Source organism: Pan troglodytes, chromosome 2 (assembly GCF_028858775.2).
Source record: "Pan troglodytes isolate AG18354 chromosome 2, NHGRI_mPanTro3-v2.0_pri, whole genome shotgun sequence".
Classification (NCBI taxonomy): Eukaryota; Metazoa; Chordata; class Mammalia; order Primates; family Hominidae; genus Pan; species Pan troglodytes.
Window position 1 is genome coordinate 56609364 of NC_086015.1, and position 20705 is coordinate 56630068.

The following is a 20705-nucleotide window of genomic DNA, read 5'->3' on the forward strand; positions in this document are numbered from 1 at the left end:
CTGAGGTGGGAATCATCTGAGTCTGGGAAGCCTGAGTCTGAGGCTACAGTGAGCTGTGATTGCACCACTGCACTCCAGCCTGGGTGATAGAGTGAGACCCTATCTCAAGAAAAAAAAAAAAAAGATATAATACAATATGTATTGGCATAAGGATAGAATATATAGGTCAATGGAATAGAACTGAAAGTGTAGAAATAAACCAATATAATAGGGCTTTTATGGACAACTGATTTTTGATAAGGGTTCCAAGACAATTCATTGGGGGAAAGAACACTCTTTTCAACAGATGGTACGGTACCAGGACAACTGGATTTCCACTTCTGCACATGAATGCAGTTGAACTCCTACCTCCTATCATATATAAAAATTAATTTGGCCAGGCGCAGTGGCTCATGCCTGTAATCCCAGTACTTTGGGGAGGCCGAGGCAGCAGAAACACGAGGTCAAGAGATCGAGACCGTCCTTGGCCAACATGATGAAACCCCATCTCTACTAAAAATACAAAAATTAGTTGGGCGTGGTGGCATGCACCTGTAGTCCCAGCTACTCAGGAGGCTGAGGCAGGAAAATTGCTTGAACCTGGAAGGCGGAGGTTGCAGAGAGCCAGGATGACGCCACTGCACTCCAGCCTGAGCGACAGAGAGAGACTCCGTCTCAAAAAAAAAAAAAATTAATTCAAAATGGGCTGGGTGCAGTGGCTCATGCCTGTAATCCCAGCACTTTGGGAGGCCGAGGAGGGTGGATCACCTGAGGTCAGGAGTTCGAGACCAGCCTGGCCAACATGGTGAAACCTCGTCTCTACTAAAAATACAAAAAAATTAGCTGGGCTTGGTGGTGCGCTCCTGTAAGCCCAGCTACTCAGGAGGCTGAGGCAGAAGAATTGCTTGAACCCGGAAGGCAGAGGCTGCAGTGAGCCAAGAGCACTCCAGTGCACTCCAGCCTGGGCAATAGAGCGAGACTCAGTCTCAAAAAAAAAAAAAAAAAAGGGCTTTATCAAAATTAAGAACTTTTGTGCTCCAAAGGATACTATCAAGAAAGTGAAAAGATAAGCCATAGAAGAAAATATTTGCAAATCATATATCTAGTAAGAGTCTAGTATATAGAATATATATTCCTACAACTCAACATTAAGACAAATATATAACCCAATTAAAAAATGTGCAAAAGATATAAATTGACATTTCTCTAAAAAAAGACATACGAATGTCCAATAGGCACATGAAACAATGCTTAGCCGGGCGCAGTGGCTCATGTCTGTAATCCCAGCACTTTGGGAGGCCGAGGCGGGTGGATCATGAGGTCAGGAGATCGAGACCATCCTGGCTAACATGATGAAACCCCGTCTCTACTAACAATACAAAAAATTAGCGGGGTGTGGTTGCAGGCGCCTGTAGTCCCAGCTAGTCATGAGGCTGAGGCAGGAGAATGGCCTGAACCCAGGAGGCGGAGCTTGCAGTGAGCCGAGATTGCGCCACTGCACTCCAGCCTGGGCGAAAGAGTGAGACTCTGTCTCAAAACAAAACAAAACAAAACAAAAAAAACACAATGCTTAACAGCATTCATCATTAGGAAAATGCAAATCAAAACGGCAATGTAATACTACTTCACACCCCATTAAGATGCCTGTATTAAAAAAAAAAACCCAAAACAGAAAATAACAAGTGGTGGCAAGGATGTGAAGAAAATGGAACCCTTGTATCTTGGTGGGACTGTAAAATGGTGCAGCTGCTGTGGAAAATATTTAGGCAGTTTCTCCAAAAAGTTAAACACTGAGTTACCATATGACCTAGCAATTCTATTTCTAGGTATATATCCAAAAGAAATCAGAGGATCAACTACTTGTACACCACTGGTAAGAGCAGTTTTACTCACAATAGCTAAAATGTGAAAACAACCTACGTGTCCATTAACAGATGTAGTATACATATAATGGAATATACAGCCTTAGGAATAAAATTCTGATATATGATACAACATGGATGAGCCTTGAAAACATTAGGCTAAGTAAAATAGGCCAGATCCAAAGGGACAAATATTGTATGATTCCACTTATATGCAGTATATAGAACAGGCAAAATTCATGAACAAAAAAAGTAGAACAGAGATTACTAGGGCCAGGGGGAAGGGGAAAATAAAGAGTTGTTTAACAGGTACAAAGTTTTTATTTGGGATAATGAAAAAATTCTAGAAATGAACAGTGGTGATAGCTGTACGGTATTGTCAATGGACTTAAAGCCACTGAACTGTGTATTTAAAAACGGTTAAGGCTGGGCGTGGTAATCCTAGCACTTTGGGAGGCCAAGGTGGGCGGATCTCCTGAGGTCAGGAGTTTGAGACCAGCCTGGCCAACATGGCGAAACCCCGTCTCTACTAAAAATACAAAAATTAGCCAGGCGTGGTAGCTTGCGCCTGTAATCCCAGCTACTCAGAAGGCTGAGGCAGGAGAATCGCTTGAACCTGGGAGGCGGAGGTTGCAGGGAGCCGAGACTGTGCCACTGACTCCAGCCTGGGTGACAGAGAAAGACTCCATCTCAAAAAAAAAAAAAAAGGTTAAAATGATGAATTCTATGATATATATATAAAACAATAAAAAACTCCCATAAATGGTAGCATATCACTTAAAACTGTTTTGCATCTGAATTTTGTCACAAAATAATATGTCTTGGAGGTCACGGCTTGAATGAATGTACTAAGTTTATTCAACTAGTTCCCTATTGATGGGTATCTATGTTGTTTCCCAATGTTTGCTCTTCTGCTGACGCTAAATAATGCTGAAATAAATAATTTAAGACATATCAATTTGCACGTAGGTGAATACATCTGAAGCATAAATTTCTAGAACTATAAAAGCTGGGTTAAAGGGTATGTATACACTTTTTAAATTTTTGTAGGTATTATCAAACTGCCTTCCATAAAGGGTGTCCTAATTCACAGACTACCCACAAAGTAGGTAAATACCATTTCCTCATGCTCTTGTCAACTAGTGAGAAATGTCTTCTCGATCTTTGACAATTTGATAGGTAATCTCAAAAAAAAAAAAAGAAAAAAGAAAAAAAGAAAAATGAAAAAGAAAAGAAAAAAAGCACCTGGGTAGCTTTAACTAGCATTTCTCTAATGGCCAAGGTTGGGTATATTTTCTTTTCTTTTCTTTTTTGATCTCAGCTCACCGCAGCCTCTGCCTCCTAGGTTCAAGCAATTATCCTGCCTCAGCCTCCCGAGTAGCTGGGATTACAGGCGTGTGCCACCATGCCTGGCTAATTTTTGTGTTTTTTTTGTTTTTTTTTTTTTAGTAGAAATGGGGTTTCACCATGTTGGCCAGGCTGGTCTCAAACTTCTGACCTCAGATGACCCGCCTCCCTCAGCCTCCCAAACTGCTGGGATTACAGGTGTGAACCACCGTGCCCAGCCGGGTATATTTTCATTTGTTTAAGAATCACTGGTAGTTTCTTTTTTTTTAAGATGGAGTCTCGCTCTTGTCGCTCAGGCTGGAGCGCAGTGGTGCGATTCTGGCTCACTGCAACCTCTGCCTCCTGGGTTCAAGTGATTCTCCTGCTTCAGTCTCCCAGGTAGCTAGGACTATAGATGCCTACCATCATGTCCAGCTAATTTTTGTAGTTTTAGTACAGACAGGGTTTCACCATGTTGGCCAGGCTAGTCTTCAACTCCTGACCTCAGGTGATCCACCCACCTTGGCCTCCCAAAGTGCTGGCATTACAGGCGTGAGTCATCACACTGGGCCCTAGTAATTTATTTCTGCTCTCCTTTATTTTCTTTGCCTATTTCCCTGCTGGATGTTGATCTTTATCTAATTGCTTTATAGGAGCTCTTCATCTATGAGGAAAATCAGATCTTTGTCTATGATAAACATTGCAAATATTTTCTCAAGATTGTCATTTTTGTTTTTGCCAGTTTTGGTCATATAGATATTTTCCATTTTTATACAGCTGAATTTATCAGTATTTTATTGTATGAGTTCTGGCTTTTATGTCAGAGATTAACAAAATTTCTTTCTCATGGTTTCTTTTGGTATCTTTTTTGTTTAATTTTATGTTTATTTAAATTTATAATTCATCTGGAAATCTATCCTGAAGTTAAGATGTGGGATATGGCTATAATTTTATTTTTCCAAATGGTTATTGAATTTCCAAACACCATTTGGAGAAAAATACTTCTTTCCCCACTTACCTGATATGCCACTTTTACCATATATTTGCTAAACTTTCTATTTTGTTCAAATAACCTGTTTACTCATATATCATATAGTTTTAATTATTGTAGTGCTATAATGTTTTAATATCTGGTAAGGATAGATCCCCTTTCACTATACTTTTCAGAATTTTCCTGAGTTCCTTTTTCTTTTTTTGAGACAGGGTCTCACTTTGTTGCCCAGCCTGGAGTGCAGTGGTGAGATGACAGCTGCTCACTGCAGCCTCAACCTCCTGGGCTCAAGCGATCCTCACACCTCAGCCCCCTACCCCGCGTAGCTGGGACTACAGGCAAGTGCCACTCAGCTAATTTCTGTACTTTTTGTAGAAATGAGGTTTTGCGATCTTGCCCAGGCTGGTCTCAAACTCCTAGGCTCAAGTGATCCACCCACCTCGGCCTCCCAAAGTGCTGGGATTGATAACAGGAGTGAGCCACTGCACCCGATTCTAAGTTTCTTTTTCAATATGATTTTTTTTTTTTTTTTAGATGGAGTCTTGCTCTGTTTCCCAGGATGGAGTGCAGTGGCGCAATCTTGGTTCATTGCAAGCTCCGCCTCCCCGGTTCACCCCCTTCTCCTGCCTCAGCCTCCCGAGTAGCTGGGACTACAGGTGCCCGCCGCCATGCTTGGCTAACTTTTTGTATTTTTAGTAAAGATGGGGTTTCACCATGTTAATGAGGATGGTCCTGATCTCCTGACCTCGTGATCCGCCCGCCTTGGCTTCCCAAAGTGCTGGGATTACAGGCATGAGCCACCGCGCCCAGCCTTCAATATGATTTTTAAAATGAGTTCACATAGTATCAACTTCCTCACAAGCAAATTCCCACTGGTATATCTAATGGGATCATATTAAAGATTAATTTAGGGAGGATGGACATCTTTATGACATTGAAACCTACCTAGGCATATGGTACTGCTTTGCAATTTGTTCAAGCACTCATTCAATAGCATTTTAAAACTTTTTTCATACAGATGTGGCATACCTTGTTAAGTTTATCTAAGGTATTTTATTAGTACTGAATCTTTTAAGATAATAGGTTTGTTATTTATTTATATTCAATCATCTCACTTCTCTTACTGTTTGCCATGATTTCTTAGTTGATGCCCTTGAATTTTCACCTCCTTACTTTTCTTATTTTAGACTTCTGTTTCTTCTAACTCCACTGGCTAGTACCTCTAGAACAATGTTAAATAAGTGTGATAAGGACATCCCTATTTTGTTTCTTTTCTTTTCTTTTTTTGTTTTTTGTTTGAGACGGAGTCTCACTCTGTCGCTAGGCTGCAGTGTAGTGACTCGATCTTGGCTCACTGCAACCTCCACCTCCCAAGTTCAAGTGATTCTCTTGCCTCAGCCTCCCCAGTAGCTGGGATTAAAGGCACCCACCACCACGCCCACATCAGCTAATTTTTGTATTTTTGGTAGAGACAGAGTTTCACCATGTTGACCAGGCTGGTCTCGAATTCCTGACCTCAGGTGATCCGCCCTCCTTGGCCTCTCATAGTGCTGGAATTACAGGCATGAGCCATCGCACCCAGCCAGAATATCCCTATTTTGCTCTTGACCTTAACAGGAATGTTCATAGCTAACAACTTACTAAACATGTATATGAAAAACAGGTCAGAAACATTTCCAAAGCTTAAAATAGCTACAATTACTATCACTGCTTTGAACTTACACAGCACTTTTATTTACATAATTCAAAGGCCTTTTAATTCAGAAAAGGGATAATTACAATTTTCCATATTTTATAGAAGGAAAAATAGACATTAGGAAAAAATAATAATTCTGCTTACAACCAAAGAGTAAAAGTGATTGGTGGCTTTGGAATGGAGGTGGTATCTCTGTGTCCTGACTTGGGGCTCCTACCAAGCCCCCAAAAGACAGGGAAAAGATGAAAGTTTAGAAAACTTCATTTAATAAAGTATAAAAAAATTATCAAGACCTGCTGGATTTTGATTGGAATTGCAACGAACCAACAGATCAATTTGGGGGGAACTGGCATCTTTTTAATATTGAATTTTCCAGCTATAAATATGATGGATAACTTTCATTTACTTATGTCTTCAATTTCTCAATAATTTTCTTATAGTTGTGTGTGTGTGCGCGCATGTGTGCATGTGCGTGTGCAGGTGCCCTACACATCTTTGTTTCTTCGTTTTTTTTTTTTTTTTTTTGGTAGAGTTTCCTTCTGTTGTCCAGGCTGGTCTTGAACTCCTGGTCTCAAGTGACTCTCCCATCTTGGCCTCTCAAAGTGTTGGGACTACAGGCATGAGCTACCACGTTGGCTATCTTTTAAAGATTTATTCCTGGCCGGGTGCCATGGCTCACGCCTGTAATCTCAGCACTTTGGGAGGCCGAGGCAGGCGCCTCACAAGGTCAAGAGATCGAGACCATCCTGGTCAACATGGTGAAATGCTGTCTCTACTAAATATACAAAACTTAGCTGGGCATGGTGGCACATGCCTGTAGTCCCAGCTGCTCGGGAGGCTGAGGCAGGAGAATCGCTTGAACCCAGGAGGTGGAGGTTGCAGTGAGCCGAGATCGTGCCACTGCACTGCAGCCTGGACGACAGAACGAGACTCTGTCTCCAAAAAAAAAAAAAAAAAGATTGGCCAGGCGTGGTGGCTCATGCCTGTAATCCCAGCACTTTGGGAGACTGAGGAAGGTGGATCACGAGGTCAGGAGATCAAGACCATCCTGGCCAACATGGTGAAACCCCGTCTCTACTAAAATACAAACAATTATCCTGGCGTGGTGGCGCATGCCTGTAGTCCCAGCTACTCAGGAGGCTGAGGCAGGGGAATAGCTTGAACCCAGGAGGTGGAGGTTGCGGTGAACCGAGATTGCACCATTGCACTCCAGCCTGGGCAACAAGAGCGAAACTCCATCTCAAAAAAAAAAAAAAAAAAAAAAAAAAAAAGATGTATTCCTAGGTATTGAATGCAAATGGTAATAATTTTCTAATTGCTCACTGATGGGATACAGATACAGAAATAGAAATATTGGGGCCAGGTAAGGTAGCTCATGCCTATAATCCCAGCACTTTCGGGGAGGCTGAGCAGGGAGGATGCTTGAGGCCAGGAGTTTGAGACCAGCCTGAGCAAGAGGGATACCTCATCTCCACAAAAAAAAAAAAAAAAAAAAAAAATTAGCTGGGAGTGGTGGTACATCCCTATAGTCCCAGCTACTTGGAAGGCTGAGATGGGAGGATTGCTTGCACCCAGGAGTTGGAGGCTGCAGTGAGTTATGATTGTACCATTGCACTCCAGTTTGGATAACAAAGCGAGATCGTCTCAAAAAAAACAAAACAAAACAAAAAAAACTTCATATTTTCATTTACTAATTTTAATAGTTTATCTGAATATCTCTTGGATTTTCTACATACCTAATGTTTTTGGAAAAAAAAAAAAAGGCCCTTTTGTTTTTCCTTTCAAATCTTTAGATCTTTTATCTTCCTTGCCTTACTGAGGACAGTTTTTAAATTAATGAAACGTTATAAAAATCTACTGTGAAGGGAACAAAACCTGCAAATAAATTAGGAATTGGAATGTTTCAAGAGCCCAGGTTCCTGGAAATTTTATCACCTAAGGGGTTAAGGGTAGAGGTACTGTCTGCCAGATGTGGCCATCTGATTACTGTTTAAGTTCTTTTTTTTTTTGAGACGGAGTCTCACCCTGTCACTCAGGCTGGAATCCAGTGGAGTGATCTCAGCGCACTGCAACCTCTCCCTCACAGGTTCTAGCGATTCTCCTCCCTCAGCCTCTGAGTAGCCGGGATTACAGGAATGCGCCACCACAGCTGGCTAATTTTTTTTTGTATTTTTAGTAGAGATGGGGTTTTACCATGTTGGCCAGGCTGGTCTTGAACTCCTGATCTCAAGTGATCCACCTGCCTCAGCCTCCCAAAGTGCTGGGATTATAGGCGTGAGCCACTATGCCCAGCTTGATTACTGTTTAAGTAAATGAAAACAATTCTTCAACGAAACTGAAAAAAGAACATAACCGTTGGAAAAACAGGATTGTCTCCTTCTTTGTATGTAACAGAAGATGAAAAAATGATACACCTCATCTAATTATCTTCAAAACTTCTATTTCAGAGACACAAAAAAGTGCAAAAATATGATTTACATTTAATAGTGGTTAGAGTTAATACAATGAAATTATAAATTCTCTAAAGCTTATATAACAAAACCCTTTTTCCTTGGAGGCTGGGGACAGTGAATTCCACAAGCTAGGCTGAAATCCCACTTTGTGATTACTAGATGCATTTTCTTTTGGGTTTTATCTCAAGATGAAGTTACTTATATTTCATTGTATGCCTGTTGTCCTTTAATTCTCAAAAGTGTGCCAGCTAGCTGTAGACTAACTAAAGAAGAATTAGGAAAACCTAGGTTTTAGTTCTGGCCCACTCCCTGGGTAGTAACTTCACCTTTCTGACAATATCAGCATCTTTCTTCCAGGGTCATGTTGAAAATTAAATGAGATCCTGGATATAAAACTGGTAGATAAACTGTAGAATGCAACACATTTTCTTTCTTTCTTTCTTTCTTTTTGTTACATAGAGTCTCTTGCTCTGTCACCCAGGCTGGAGTGCAGTGGCTTGATCTCAGCTCACTGCAACCTCCACCTCTCGGGTTCAAACAATTCTCTTGCCTCAGCCTCTCTAGTAGCTGGGATTACAGGTGCACACCACCACGCCCGGCTAATTTTTGTATTTTTAGTAAAGATGGGGTTTCACCACGTTGGCCAGGCTGGTCTCTTAACTCCTAATCTCAGGTGATCTGCCTGCCTCAACCTCCCAAAGTACTGGGATTACAGGCATGAGCCACCATGCCCGGCCAGAATGTAACACATTCTAACAGGCATCTTTAGAAAGAAATTACTCCAAGTTATGTCAGTGAATATGGAGGAGTAGCGAGCTCTAAGGGCCATTACTTCATAGAAACAGTGAAAAAAGCAGAATAAACTTTATTGGAATTCTGTAAGATAGTCAAAGGTTTACAGCAACCAAGCAAATGCTTAATTAAGAAAAAAAGTGACTGAAACTTGGCAGGAAAGCTCTGTAGCATTTTAACTTATCCTCACTCCATTCCTTACTTTCTGTCTCAGTGGCAGCCTTGAAGATGGCAGCCTCTATTCCTGGTGTAAGACTGTGGTGATAGAGGAAGCAAAACAGCTCTATGCTCCAAGAACTGTGGTCATCTGTTTTGACCTGTCAGGCAGCTTTCTGAACACTAATGCAAAGTGCTTGCCTTTATTGTGCTTAACTTGGAATTCCCTCGGTGGAGAAGTGTCTAAAGTTTTTTTGTCAAAAACATTTTGTCTTAGTTTGTTTGTGCTGCTATAACAGAATACCACAGACTGGGTAATTTATAAAGAACAGTTTTCTCACAGTTCTGGAGGCTGGAAAGTCCAAGATAAAGGTGCCAGCATCTGGCAAGGGCTTTCTTGCTATGTCATCATATTTCAGAAGGCAGAGGGCAAGAGTATAAGAGACAGCAAACCCATTCAGACAGAGCAGACCCATTTACATGAGCCCTTTTTATAAAAGCAATATTGTATTCACGAGGACAAGCCCTCATGACCTAAACATCTCCTAAAAGTCCCCACTTCCCAACACTGTTGCACTAGGGATTACACTTTAAGTCATGAATTTCGAAGGGGGCACAAACATTCAAATCACAGCACATTTAAAGTCAAATGAACCAGCTGTTGCCGGCTGGGGCAAAGGGTATCAGTCAGGACCAACAGTAGATATGAAAAAAGGCCTCAGAGGAAAAGATGAGGAGTGAGATGCTTTGGCCAATAAGGGTTTTGAAAAGTTTCCACACATTCCTGGGAGCCTAGAAGGCCACACACATGCCAACAGTAGTGTACATGCTCAGAAAGGACCTAAGAAGGCCCTAAGATCTCATTTCTGGCTGACCTTCAAGCTCTGCACAAGTAGGAAGTAAAGGCAAAGCAGAGTTGTAATCTGCATGGCTGAGTGTTGAAGGTGTGCTCCACCATACGCAGAGAAGTCAGCAGTGAAGACTGGGAGTTTTATGGTTTTATTGGCTCCACGTATTTACGAAAACCTCTGTCAAATCACTGGCTGATCACTAAGCTTATAGAACAGAGACTGTAGTAACCATATACAACAACAACAAAAATCTTTTATTTTTTGAGACAGGGTCTCACTCTGTTGCCCAGGCTGGAGTGCAGTGGCATGATCATGGCTCACTGCAGCCTCGACCTCCCTGGGCTCAAGTGATCCTACCACCTCAGCCTCCTGAGTAGCTGGGACCATGGGTATAGACCACCACACCTGGATAATTTCTGTATTTTTTTGTAGAGACAGGGTTTCGCCATCTTGCCCAGGCTGGTCTCGAACTCCTGGGCTCAAGCCACCTGCCCATGTCAGCCTCCCAAAGTGCTGGGATTAAAGGTGTGAGCCACTGTGCCCAGCCAAAAATACAATCTTTAAAACAAACCAAACAAACAAACAAACAAATGTTTAGAAGAGTCACTGAACAAACAACCATAACCTATAATAAGTATTAAGAACAAAGCCTGAGGATGGGGAGAATCTGATTTCCAGAGTTATCACGTTATAATACCCAAAATGAGCAGTTTTCAACAAAAAATTATCAGGCATGCAAAGAAACAAGAAGGCACAGCCCATTCATAAGAAAAAACAAAATGAACAGAAATTGTTCCTGAGAAATTCCAGACACTGGATTTACTAAACACATACTTTAAATCAACTGTCTTTTTTTTTTTTTTTTTTTTTTTGAGACAGTCTTGCTCTGTCATCCAGGCTAGAGTGCAGTGGCGTGATCTTGGCTCACTGCAGCCTCTGCCTCTGCCTCTGCCTCTGCCTCAGCCTCCAGAGTAACTAGGATTACAGACATGTGCCACCATGCCCAAATAATTTTTTTTTTTTTTTTTTTTTTAGCAGAGACAAGGTTTCACTATGTTGGCAGGCTGTTCCCAAACTCTCGACCTTAGGTGATCCACCCGCCTCGGCCTCCCAAAGTGCTGGGATTACAGGCGTGAGCCACCATGCCTTGCCTTAAATCAACTGTTTTAAATATACTCAAAGATCTAAAGGAAACCAGTAAAATGTCATTGCAAATAGTGAATATAAATGAAGAGACAAATTATAAAAACTAAATTCTGGGGCTGAAAAGTACAATAACTGAAATGAAAAATTTATTAGAAGGGTTCAACAGAAGATTTGAGCAGGCAGAGGATGAATGCACCTGAAGACAGGCCATTTGAAGTTATCCAGTCTGAGGAGCAGAAAGGAAAAAAAAGGTAAAGAAAAATGAAGAGTCTGAGAGACCTGTGAGGCACCATTAAATGTACCAACGTTAAGTATAATGGGAGTTCCTGAAGGAAGCAGAGAAAGGAGCAGAAAGAATATTTGAAGAAATGGCCAAAAACTCCCCAAATCTGATGAAAGACATGAACAAAAAAAACTATCAATGGAGAATTCTATATCTAGGAAAACTATCTTTCAAAAATTAGCTCAGTGCGGTGGTGCATGCCTATAGTCCCAGCGACTTGGAAGGCTGAGGTGAAAGGTTTGGTTGTGTCCTAATTACCACCTGATATTCTATATATTTATTTTTTAATTTATCAACTGACTCCCCAACCTCTGCCCCAACATAAGAGAACAGAGATTTGGATTTGGGCACTGCTCTATACCTAACACCTAGAACAGTGCCCCACAGAAGTAGTATTCCATCAATTTTGATGGAATAAACACGATTAAATAAAAAAGCACAAATACCTACCGAGAATACATGTCATGGGGCAGGTTTCTTCCAGATTACTCAGAAATACTTCTTTTTTGTAGAACATTTTTGTGGGCTCATGCTCCGTTTCTTCTGGGTGAATGAAGATGGGGCCATAAAAATATGCAGCTCCATCTCGAACCCATACTTTTTCAATTCTTGGGGAGGAAAATATATAAATTACATTAAAATAGTTTCCTTCTTGAAGGATTAATCTAACAAAAATCCCATTAACCAAAAACTTAGTAATGTGTACCATTCAGAGGAGTTTCACTGGCTGTTTTGGTAAGACAACTTCATTAATTTTTTCCCCCATTAAACACATGAAAAGATACTTAGAAAAAGAGAAAGGAACATTTGGCTATTTTTCCAAGTGAAAAAAATTTTTTAACTTAATATCAAGGCACAAAACTTAATAGTTTTATCTAATGACCAGGTTTTCTTCCTGAGACGTTCATGATGAAAACAGAACTAAGCATTTGTCATTGGACTTGTGAACCAAACAAAGACATAAAACATCAATATTTGGGGTCAGATCACATGAGTGGCAGACATTCCTTTAAGACAGTGGTTTATAATCTTTTTGAAGGTCAAGATCTAATATCCCTGGCTGGGCCCAGGGGCTCACGCCTGTAATCCCAGCACTTTGGGAGGCCAAGGAGGGCGAATCACGTGAGCTCAGGAGTTCAAGACCAGCCTGGACAACATGGTGAAACCCCATCTCCACTAAAAATACAAAAATTAGCCAGCCCTGGCAGTGTGCACCTATAGTCCCAGCTACTTGGGAGGCTGAGGTGGGAAGATGGCTTGAGCCCAGGAGGTGGAGGTTGCAGTGAGCCAAGATCATGCCACTGCACTCCAGCCTAGGTGACAGAACCAGACACTGTCTCAAAAAAAAAAAAAAAAAAAAAAAAAAAAAAAAAAAAAAAATCTAGTGCCCCTTCACCCCTTCAGAATTTGATGAAAGCCATTATTCTTGACAACTAACCCATAAAGCTGACATTATTATTGCTCCATATTATCGTGATTCCTGACCTGAAGTATCATACTTATTTCAGTTAATGGTAACTGCACCCTTCCTGTTCCTCAGGCTTACACACAGGAGTCATCCTTGACTTTTTTATCTTTCTCGGACCCCACACTCCATTTATCAAGAATACTATTAATTTGACCTTCAAAATACTATCTTTTGCAATCATCCTGGTCTGAAGCATGATTGTTCTTGCCTGGATTATTGCAACAGCATCCTAGGCGGTGGATCTCCTTGCTTCTGCCTTGACTTTTTACAGTCTATTCTCAACAACCAATAGGCAGAGCAATCCTATTAAGATCTAAACCAAATGTCACTCTGTGCTTGAAACAATCGATGGCACTCCATTAACTCAGTAAAAACCCAAATCCCTATAATGGTCTCTGAGGCCCTATGTGATATGCACCCTACCCCTGGCACTTATCTCTTACTAACTCATTAATGGCTCACTCTCCTACTAACAAACAGGCCTGGCATGTTTCTCCTCAGGTGTTTATACTGGCTTCCCACTGCCTGGAATCCTTTCTCCCTGGATATTCACATTATTCACTTTCTCAGTTTCTTCAAGTGTTGGTTCAGCTGCCGACTTCTCAGTGAGGCCTATATAAACCATTCTCCCTGCTCTGACCATGGGACCCCCTTCTCCCCTTGTTCTGCTCTATTTTTTCTACGGCATGTATCATGACCTAACATACTATACACTTTACTTATTCAAGATGTTGTTTGTCTTCACACTAGAAAAAAGCTCCCCAGGAATAAGAATATTTGTCTGTTTTATTCACTAATGTATCCACAGAGCCTGGTAAATAGTAGGTATAATAAATGCTTACTGAATGATGAACAGATATAAACTGAAGCCTAGAGGGCTAAATCACTCACCTAAGGACCTACAACTAACAGAGCTGGGACTCAGGGAATGAACTACTGTTCTTAGCCACTATCCTCTCCTACCCAACCCTATACTAGACTCTGCTGTGTTTGCCATTCAACCATACTGTCATCCTTTTGTCATTTACTTGTTCATCAAATATCTGAGGCCCTACTATGTTTCATGCACTATGATTTGAGCAGGGAATACAAGGGTGAAACCTGACAATAACACAATGAACACCGATATGTGATATATACGCTAAGGAGAAGGAAATATGTGGTGCTTTGAGAGTGTGCAACAGGGAGACTTAACCCAGTCTGCAGTGGACAGGAAAGACTTCCTTTTAAGAAAGTGTCACTTCAAATTTATGCTAAAGGAGTTTACTGTATGAAGTAGGCAGGGAGATTTCTGAGCTGAAAGTTCTGTAAATAGTGGAAGAAAACAAAAGAGCCCAAAGGGATAATTTAAGGAAGAAAGTGTGGTTGGAGGGGAACATGGTGTGAGAAGAAGCTGGAGAAACTGCCAGGGGAAGGACTTTTGTCTTCATCCGAAGGGTGATTAATTTCTACTGGTTCCAAATTTCTCAGATTCAACCTCATCTTCCCTAATTCAATGACACTCACCTGCCCACACGAGGACGCACCAGGCCATGGGACTTGATGAAGACACAGTCGCCAACCTTCAGCCACATGTCATTGTAATGGAGCTGCTCAAAGTAGTGGCAACCTGGTTCACCATTGGACATTTCCACAGGGACATCTTCTTTTTCCTGTTGTAAAGAAAACTGGCTGAAGAAAGGTAGTTGATAATCAAGGAATAGAGAAGGTAAGAAACGAAAGCAGACTTTTCTTTCACATTAACTTAAAAGAAAAAACCACCACTGGTTACGTGGCTCACGTAATCCCAGCATTTTGGGAGGCCAAGGCAGGACGATCGCTTGAGCCCAAGAGTTTGAGACCAGCTTGGGCAACATAGTGAGACCTTGTCTCAACTGAAGAAAGAAATTAAAATAAAAAATTAGTCGGGCATGGTAGCGCACGCCTGTAGTCCCAGCTACTCAAAGAGACTGAGGTGGGTAGATCACTCGAGCTCAGGAGGTCGAGGCTACAGTGAGCTAGGATCATGCCATTGTACTCCAGCCTGGGCGACAGAGCAAGACCCTGTCTCAAGAAAAAAGTAAATTAAAACAAACAAACAAAAAAACATAAAGAGAAACTCTGAAGGAGGCTAGGAAACAAAACAATTAGATTGAAATAAATGAAGACTTATCAAGTATCTATTTTAAATTTCTAGTTAATTTTCATAAAACAATATTATCCCAAGATGCTTTTATCCTATCTCCCTCCTGCTCTCAATTCCCACTGCCTTTAGAAACAAACAAAAAAACTGGAGAGGATTTATCGGTATTTAAAAGCAGACTCATTCATGCATTACTATAGTGTAAGGGGCAAATTCTATACAAGCTTCCTCTCTATCACATTTACTGGGCTCCCTTAATGTCTTAACATTAACAATTGATAAGATTTAGGCCAGGCACAGTGGCTTATGTCATAACCCCAGCACACTGGGAGGACAAGGTGGGAGGACTGCTTGAGCCAGGAGTTCAAGACCAGCCTGGGCAATACAGTGAGATCTCATTTCCAAAAAAATTTAAAAATTAGCTGTCTTTGGTGACATGCGCCTGTATTCACAGCTACTTGGGAGGCTGAGGTAGGAAGATTGCTTGGGCCTGGGAATTGGAGTTTGCAGTGAGCTGAGATCGTGCCACTGCACTCCAGCCTGGGAAACAGAATGAGACCCTATCTCAAACAAAAGAAAACAAACCACAAAAAACAACTGATAGATCTAAAATTTTTACTATTTTGATTTATTCCAACATGGAAAGGAATAGCATAGCCTCTGTGATATAAACATGCTTTTGTTGTTGTTGTTGTTGTTTTGAGACATAGTCTTGCTTTGTCGCCCAAGCTGGAGTGCAGTGGCGTGATCTCGGCTCACTGCAAGCTCCGCCTCCCGGGTTCACGCCATTCTCCTGCCTCAGCCTCTGGAGTAGCTGGGACTACAGGCACCCGCTACCACGCCCAGCTAATTTTTTTTTTGTATTTTTAGTAGAGACGGGGTTTCACTGTGTTAGCCAGGATGGTCTTGATCTCCTGACTTCGTGATCCACCCGCCTTGGCCTCCCAAAGTGCTGGGATTACAGGCGTGAGCCACTGCGCCCAGCCAAACATGCTCTGTTTTTTAATAAATTACAGCATCTGTCACCTAATGACTGCTATGGCTTTGGGCAAATTATTTGACCTCTTATGCCTTAGTTTCCTCATTTGTGAAATGAAGATAATGATAGTGTGGCCACCAGATAGGGTTGTTTACAAAGCTTAAGTGACATAATCCATGCTCAAGTACATAGAAAAATGCCTAACTCATAAAAACCACTTAACAGACATCATTATTACTGTTGTTTTATAGTCCTGACTAAAAAAGAAAAAGCAAAAAGAAGATACTTCTCACTAATGTAAAGATGGTAAAGAAGAAGCATCATTTACTGAGAACCTAGCTGATAATCGGCACAAGGCTAGATGTTATAAATATATTAACTCCAAAACATATATAAGCTGAGGAAACTCCAAAGCCTCCCAAGTTTTCTATAGCATCTTCCTGAGGATACTTCAAACTTCACACTTAAAAAAATTCCTCCTTCACAATGTCCAAATAATTTAACATTCTGATCTTTATGACTTCAAATGTGATACTGAAATGGTATTCTTGGAAAATCATTAAGAATGAGGGAAGGCCGGGAGTGGTGGCTTACGCCTGTAATCCCAGCACTTTGGAAGGCCAAGGCAGGCGGATCACTTGAGGCCAGGAGTTCGAGACCAGACTGGCCAACATGGTAAAACCCCATCTCTATTAAAGATACAAAAATTAGCCAGGCATGATGGTGCGCGCCTGTAGTCCTAGGAACTTGGAAAACTGAGACACAAGAATTGCTTGAACTCATGAGGCGGAGGTTGCAGTGAGCCGAGATTGTGCCGCTATACTCCAACCTGGGCAGACTCTGTCTCAAAAAAAAAAAAAAGAATCAGAGAGGTTCCATATACATGACAGGCAAGGGACATCTGAAAGAATGGAAGCTGTGAATAAAACAACCCATGAGATTAACAATACCTTTTCCTTTAAGGAATGGGTTCTATTCTAAAGTAATTCTTTTTTTTTTTTTTTGATACGGAGTCTCCCTCTGTCTCCAGGCTGGAGTGCAGTGGCGCAATCCCGGCTCACTGCAACCTCTCCCTCCTGGGTTCAAGTGATTTTCCCGCCTCAACCTCCCGAGAAGCTGAGATTACAGGCACGTGCCACCACGCCTGGCTAATTTTTGTATTTTTAGTAGAGACAGGGTTTCACCATGTTGGCCTGGATGGTCGTGATCTCCTGACCTTGTGATCTGCCCACCTCAGCCTCCCAAAGTGATGGGATTACAGGCATGAGCCACCGAGCACGGCCTAAAGTTATTCTTTAAAAAAGTTCCGGTCGGGAGTAGTGGCTCTCACCTGTAATCCCAGCACTTTGGGAAGGTGAGGTGGGTGGGTCACCTGAGGTCAGGAGTTCAAGACCAGCTTGACCAATATGGTAGAAATCCATCTCTACTAAAAATACAAAAACAGCCGGGCATGGTGGCACATGCCTGTAGTCCCAGCTACTCAGGAGGCTAAGACAGGAGAATCACTTGAACCTGGGAAGTGGAGGCTGCAGTGAACTGAGACTGCGCCACTGCACTCCAGCCTGGGCGACAGAGCGAGACTCCATTTCAAAAAAAAAAAAAAAGCTCCTGAATGACCTGTCTTGGTCATATAATATTGAAATAAAGATATGAGACCAAAAAAGACCAAGTAACTCATATACAGAGAGTTCCTAGAGACTTCTAAATACCAGGTAAGAAATCTAAGTTAATTATCATGCTGACTTCCATTGATAATTCTTTTTTTTTTTTTTTTTCAGACGGAGTCTCGCTCTGTTGCCTAGGCTGGAATGCAGTGGCGTGATCTCAGCTCACTGCAGCCTCCATCTACTGGGTTCAAGTGATTCTCCTGCCTCAGCCTCCCAAGTAACTGGGATTATAGGCACCTGCCACCACGCCAACCTCCTCAGCCTCCCAAAGTGCTGGGATTACAGGTGTGAGCCACTGCACCCGACCGGATAATTCTGCTTTTAAAAGAAATTATTTTATGATTCCAACACATTCCTATACTGATAAAATATAAAAAATCACATTCTTTCCCAGCCCCATGATGTCGCCTCTTACGGAGAATCTTTCGGAGCACCTGTTTGAGTACTACCATTGGAGCATATTCTTTGCCATCAAACTGCTGGGTCAAAGACACCGGGCCGGGCACGGTGGCTCACACCTGTAATCCCAGCACTTTGGGAGGCCGAGGCGGGCGGATCATGAGGTCAGGAGATCGAGACCATCCTGGCTAACACGATGAAACCCCGTCTCTACTAAAAATACAAAAAATTAGACGGGCCTGGTGGTGGGCGCCTGTAGTCCCAGCTACTCAGGAGGCTGAGGCAGGAGAATGTTGTGAACCCGGAAGATGGAGCTTGCAGTGAGCTGAGATCACGCCAATGCACTCCAGCCTTGGGGACAGAGCGAGACTCCATCTCAAAAAAAAAAAAAAAAGACACTAATAGGGGCGGGGGCGGTGGCTCACACCTGTAATACTAGCACTTTGGGAGGCCGAGGCAGGCGGATCATCAGAGGTCAGGAGTTTGTGACCAGCCTGGCCAACATGGTGAAACCCTGTCTCTACTAAAAATACAAAAATTAGCTAGGTATGGTGGTGCACACCTGCAATCCCAGCCACTCAGGAGGGTGAGGCAGCAGAATCACTTGAACCCAGGAAGGCGGACGTTGCAGTGAGCTGAGATCACGCTACCGCACTTCAGCCTGGGTAACAGTGAGACTCCATCTAAAAAAAAAAAAAAAAAAAAAACACCAATAGGAGAAAAGTGTGTGTGGTCTCATCCTATACCAGGCTACACATATTATCAGTCTTTTCAACTCTTGCCATCCTGTTAGGTATTATACAAACTATTAGGTTAACTAATACATGTTTTTTGCTGCCTTCTTTCTGTAAATTATCTATTTGGGCCTCTGCTCATTTTTGTAGTCCTACTTTTCCCCCTAGACCCTAAAGAGCTCTTTGTATATTAGAAATAGTAACCCTAGACTGTTTTATTAACCTTGTATTTTCAATCATAAATCAATAAAATGATCAATGGTTTTATATAATGAACAGAAAATCCTCGTCTATTCCAAATTTATTATTGAAAAAAAATTATACGTAAACGACTGTTTTCTAAATTAAATAAAATTCTAAAAATTTTCTGTAGAGACAAGGTCTTGCTATGTTGCCCAGGGTGGTCTGGAACTCCTGGCTTCAACTGATCCACTTGTCTTGGCATCCCAAAATGCTGGGATTACAGGCGTGTGACACTGTACTGGGTTTTAATTTTGTTTTTTAACTGTAGTTTTATAAAATGTAATACATCTGGCAGGGCAAAGCTCTAATTTTTAAATTTAAAAAAATCCCTCAGTTCACTATCAAAGGGCAAAGCTCTCTTTCATACCCTTTTTCCCCCCTTGTTTTCTGGTAACTGTCACATATTTATTCTTAATAAGAATGCTAGAATAATTTTGTCAAGTTTCAAAAACAATCTATGCAAGTCTTTTATGTCCTTCAGTAAATTTTTTTCCTAGAGGTTCTATATATTCCTTGTTAAGGTTATTTCTTAATTTGTTGTTAGTGTGAAATGGATATTTTCTTCCATAAGATTTTTCTAACAGTTGCTAAAGTGTATTCAACACTTTACTTTCAAAAGTCTTACTAGTTTATATATGAAGACTACTCATTTACATATGGATTTTGAAATTTCTATTTGCTAAATTTTCTGTTTCCAACCTTTTCAGTTAATTTCCCCCAATTATCTGCAAAAAGGTATTCTTGCTTTTTTTTTTTTTTTTTTTGAGACAGTCTTGCTCTGTTGACCAGGCTGGAGTGCAGTGGTGCAATCACAATTTACTGCAGCCTCTACCTCCTGGGCTCATGGGATACCCCCATCTCAGCCATCCAAGTGGTTGGGTCTACAGGCATGTGCTACCATGCCTGGCTAATTTTTGTACTTTTTGTAGAGATGGGGTTTCACCATGATTCCCAGGCTAGTCTCAAAATCCTGGACTCAAGCGATCCACCTGCCCTGGCCTCCCAAAGTTCTAGGATTACAGGTATGAGCCAACACGCCTGCCCTCTTGCTTCTTTATTGTCAATATTTTTACTGCTTTTGTTTATCTAACTACATTGGCTAATTTCAAAAAATATTAAGTAACACTAGAACAGTAAGCCCCTTTGTTCAGTGTGTAACTTTAAAAAGGAATTTGTTTTATAGGCTTCAGGCTTGACACACAAATATGAATTTAAAAAAAAATTACACTAGAAGAAATACCTATTGAAAGTCTTTAAAAAAATCAAGATGGGTTCTCTACCAAATAATCTTTCCTTTGATCTAATGGAATAATGAATGAAATTTAAAGATCTCCCTAACTTTGAACAATTCTTGCTTTCTTAGAATGAATTCCCACTTCTTGGTCATGTTGTTCTCAAAGAAGTAATTTGATTTCACTTACTTTTTCCCCCAAGTAATTTTTGCATCAATATACATGAATAAGACTGAGTTGCAGTTTTTTGTTTTTATTTTTCAGGTTGTGAAATCAAGATTATCTTGGCTTTGCAAAACAAACTGGAAATTTCTTGTTCTCCCTGC

At 41.3% G+C, this 20705-nt stretch overlaps 1 protein-coding gene across 50 annotated transcripts in view; it reads right to left on the minus strand.

Moving 5' to 3' along the window:
• PBRM1 (polybromo 1) overlaps positions 1–20705 on the minus strand; it is a 139098-nt gene that overhangs the window by 19177 nt on the left and 99216 nt on the right. For all 50 annotated transcript variants that reach the window (XM_054681971.2, XM_054681965.2, XM_054681953.2 and 47 more), the window contains 2 exons: positions 14510–14655; positions 11986–12143 (listed from right to left, as the gene is read on the minus strand). In XM_054681971.2, coding sequence (XP_054537946.1) covers positions 11986–12143; positions 14510–14655 — 304 coding nt within the window. The remainder of the gene's footprint in view (positions 1–11985; positions 12144–14509; positions 14656–20705) is intronic.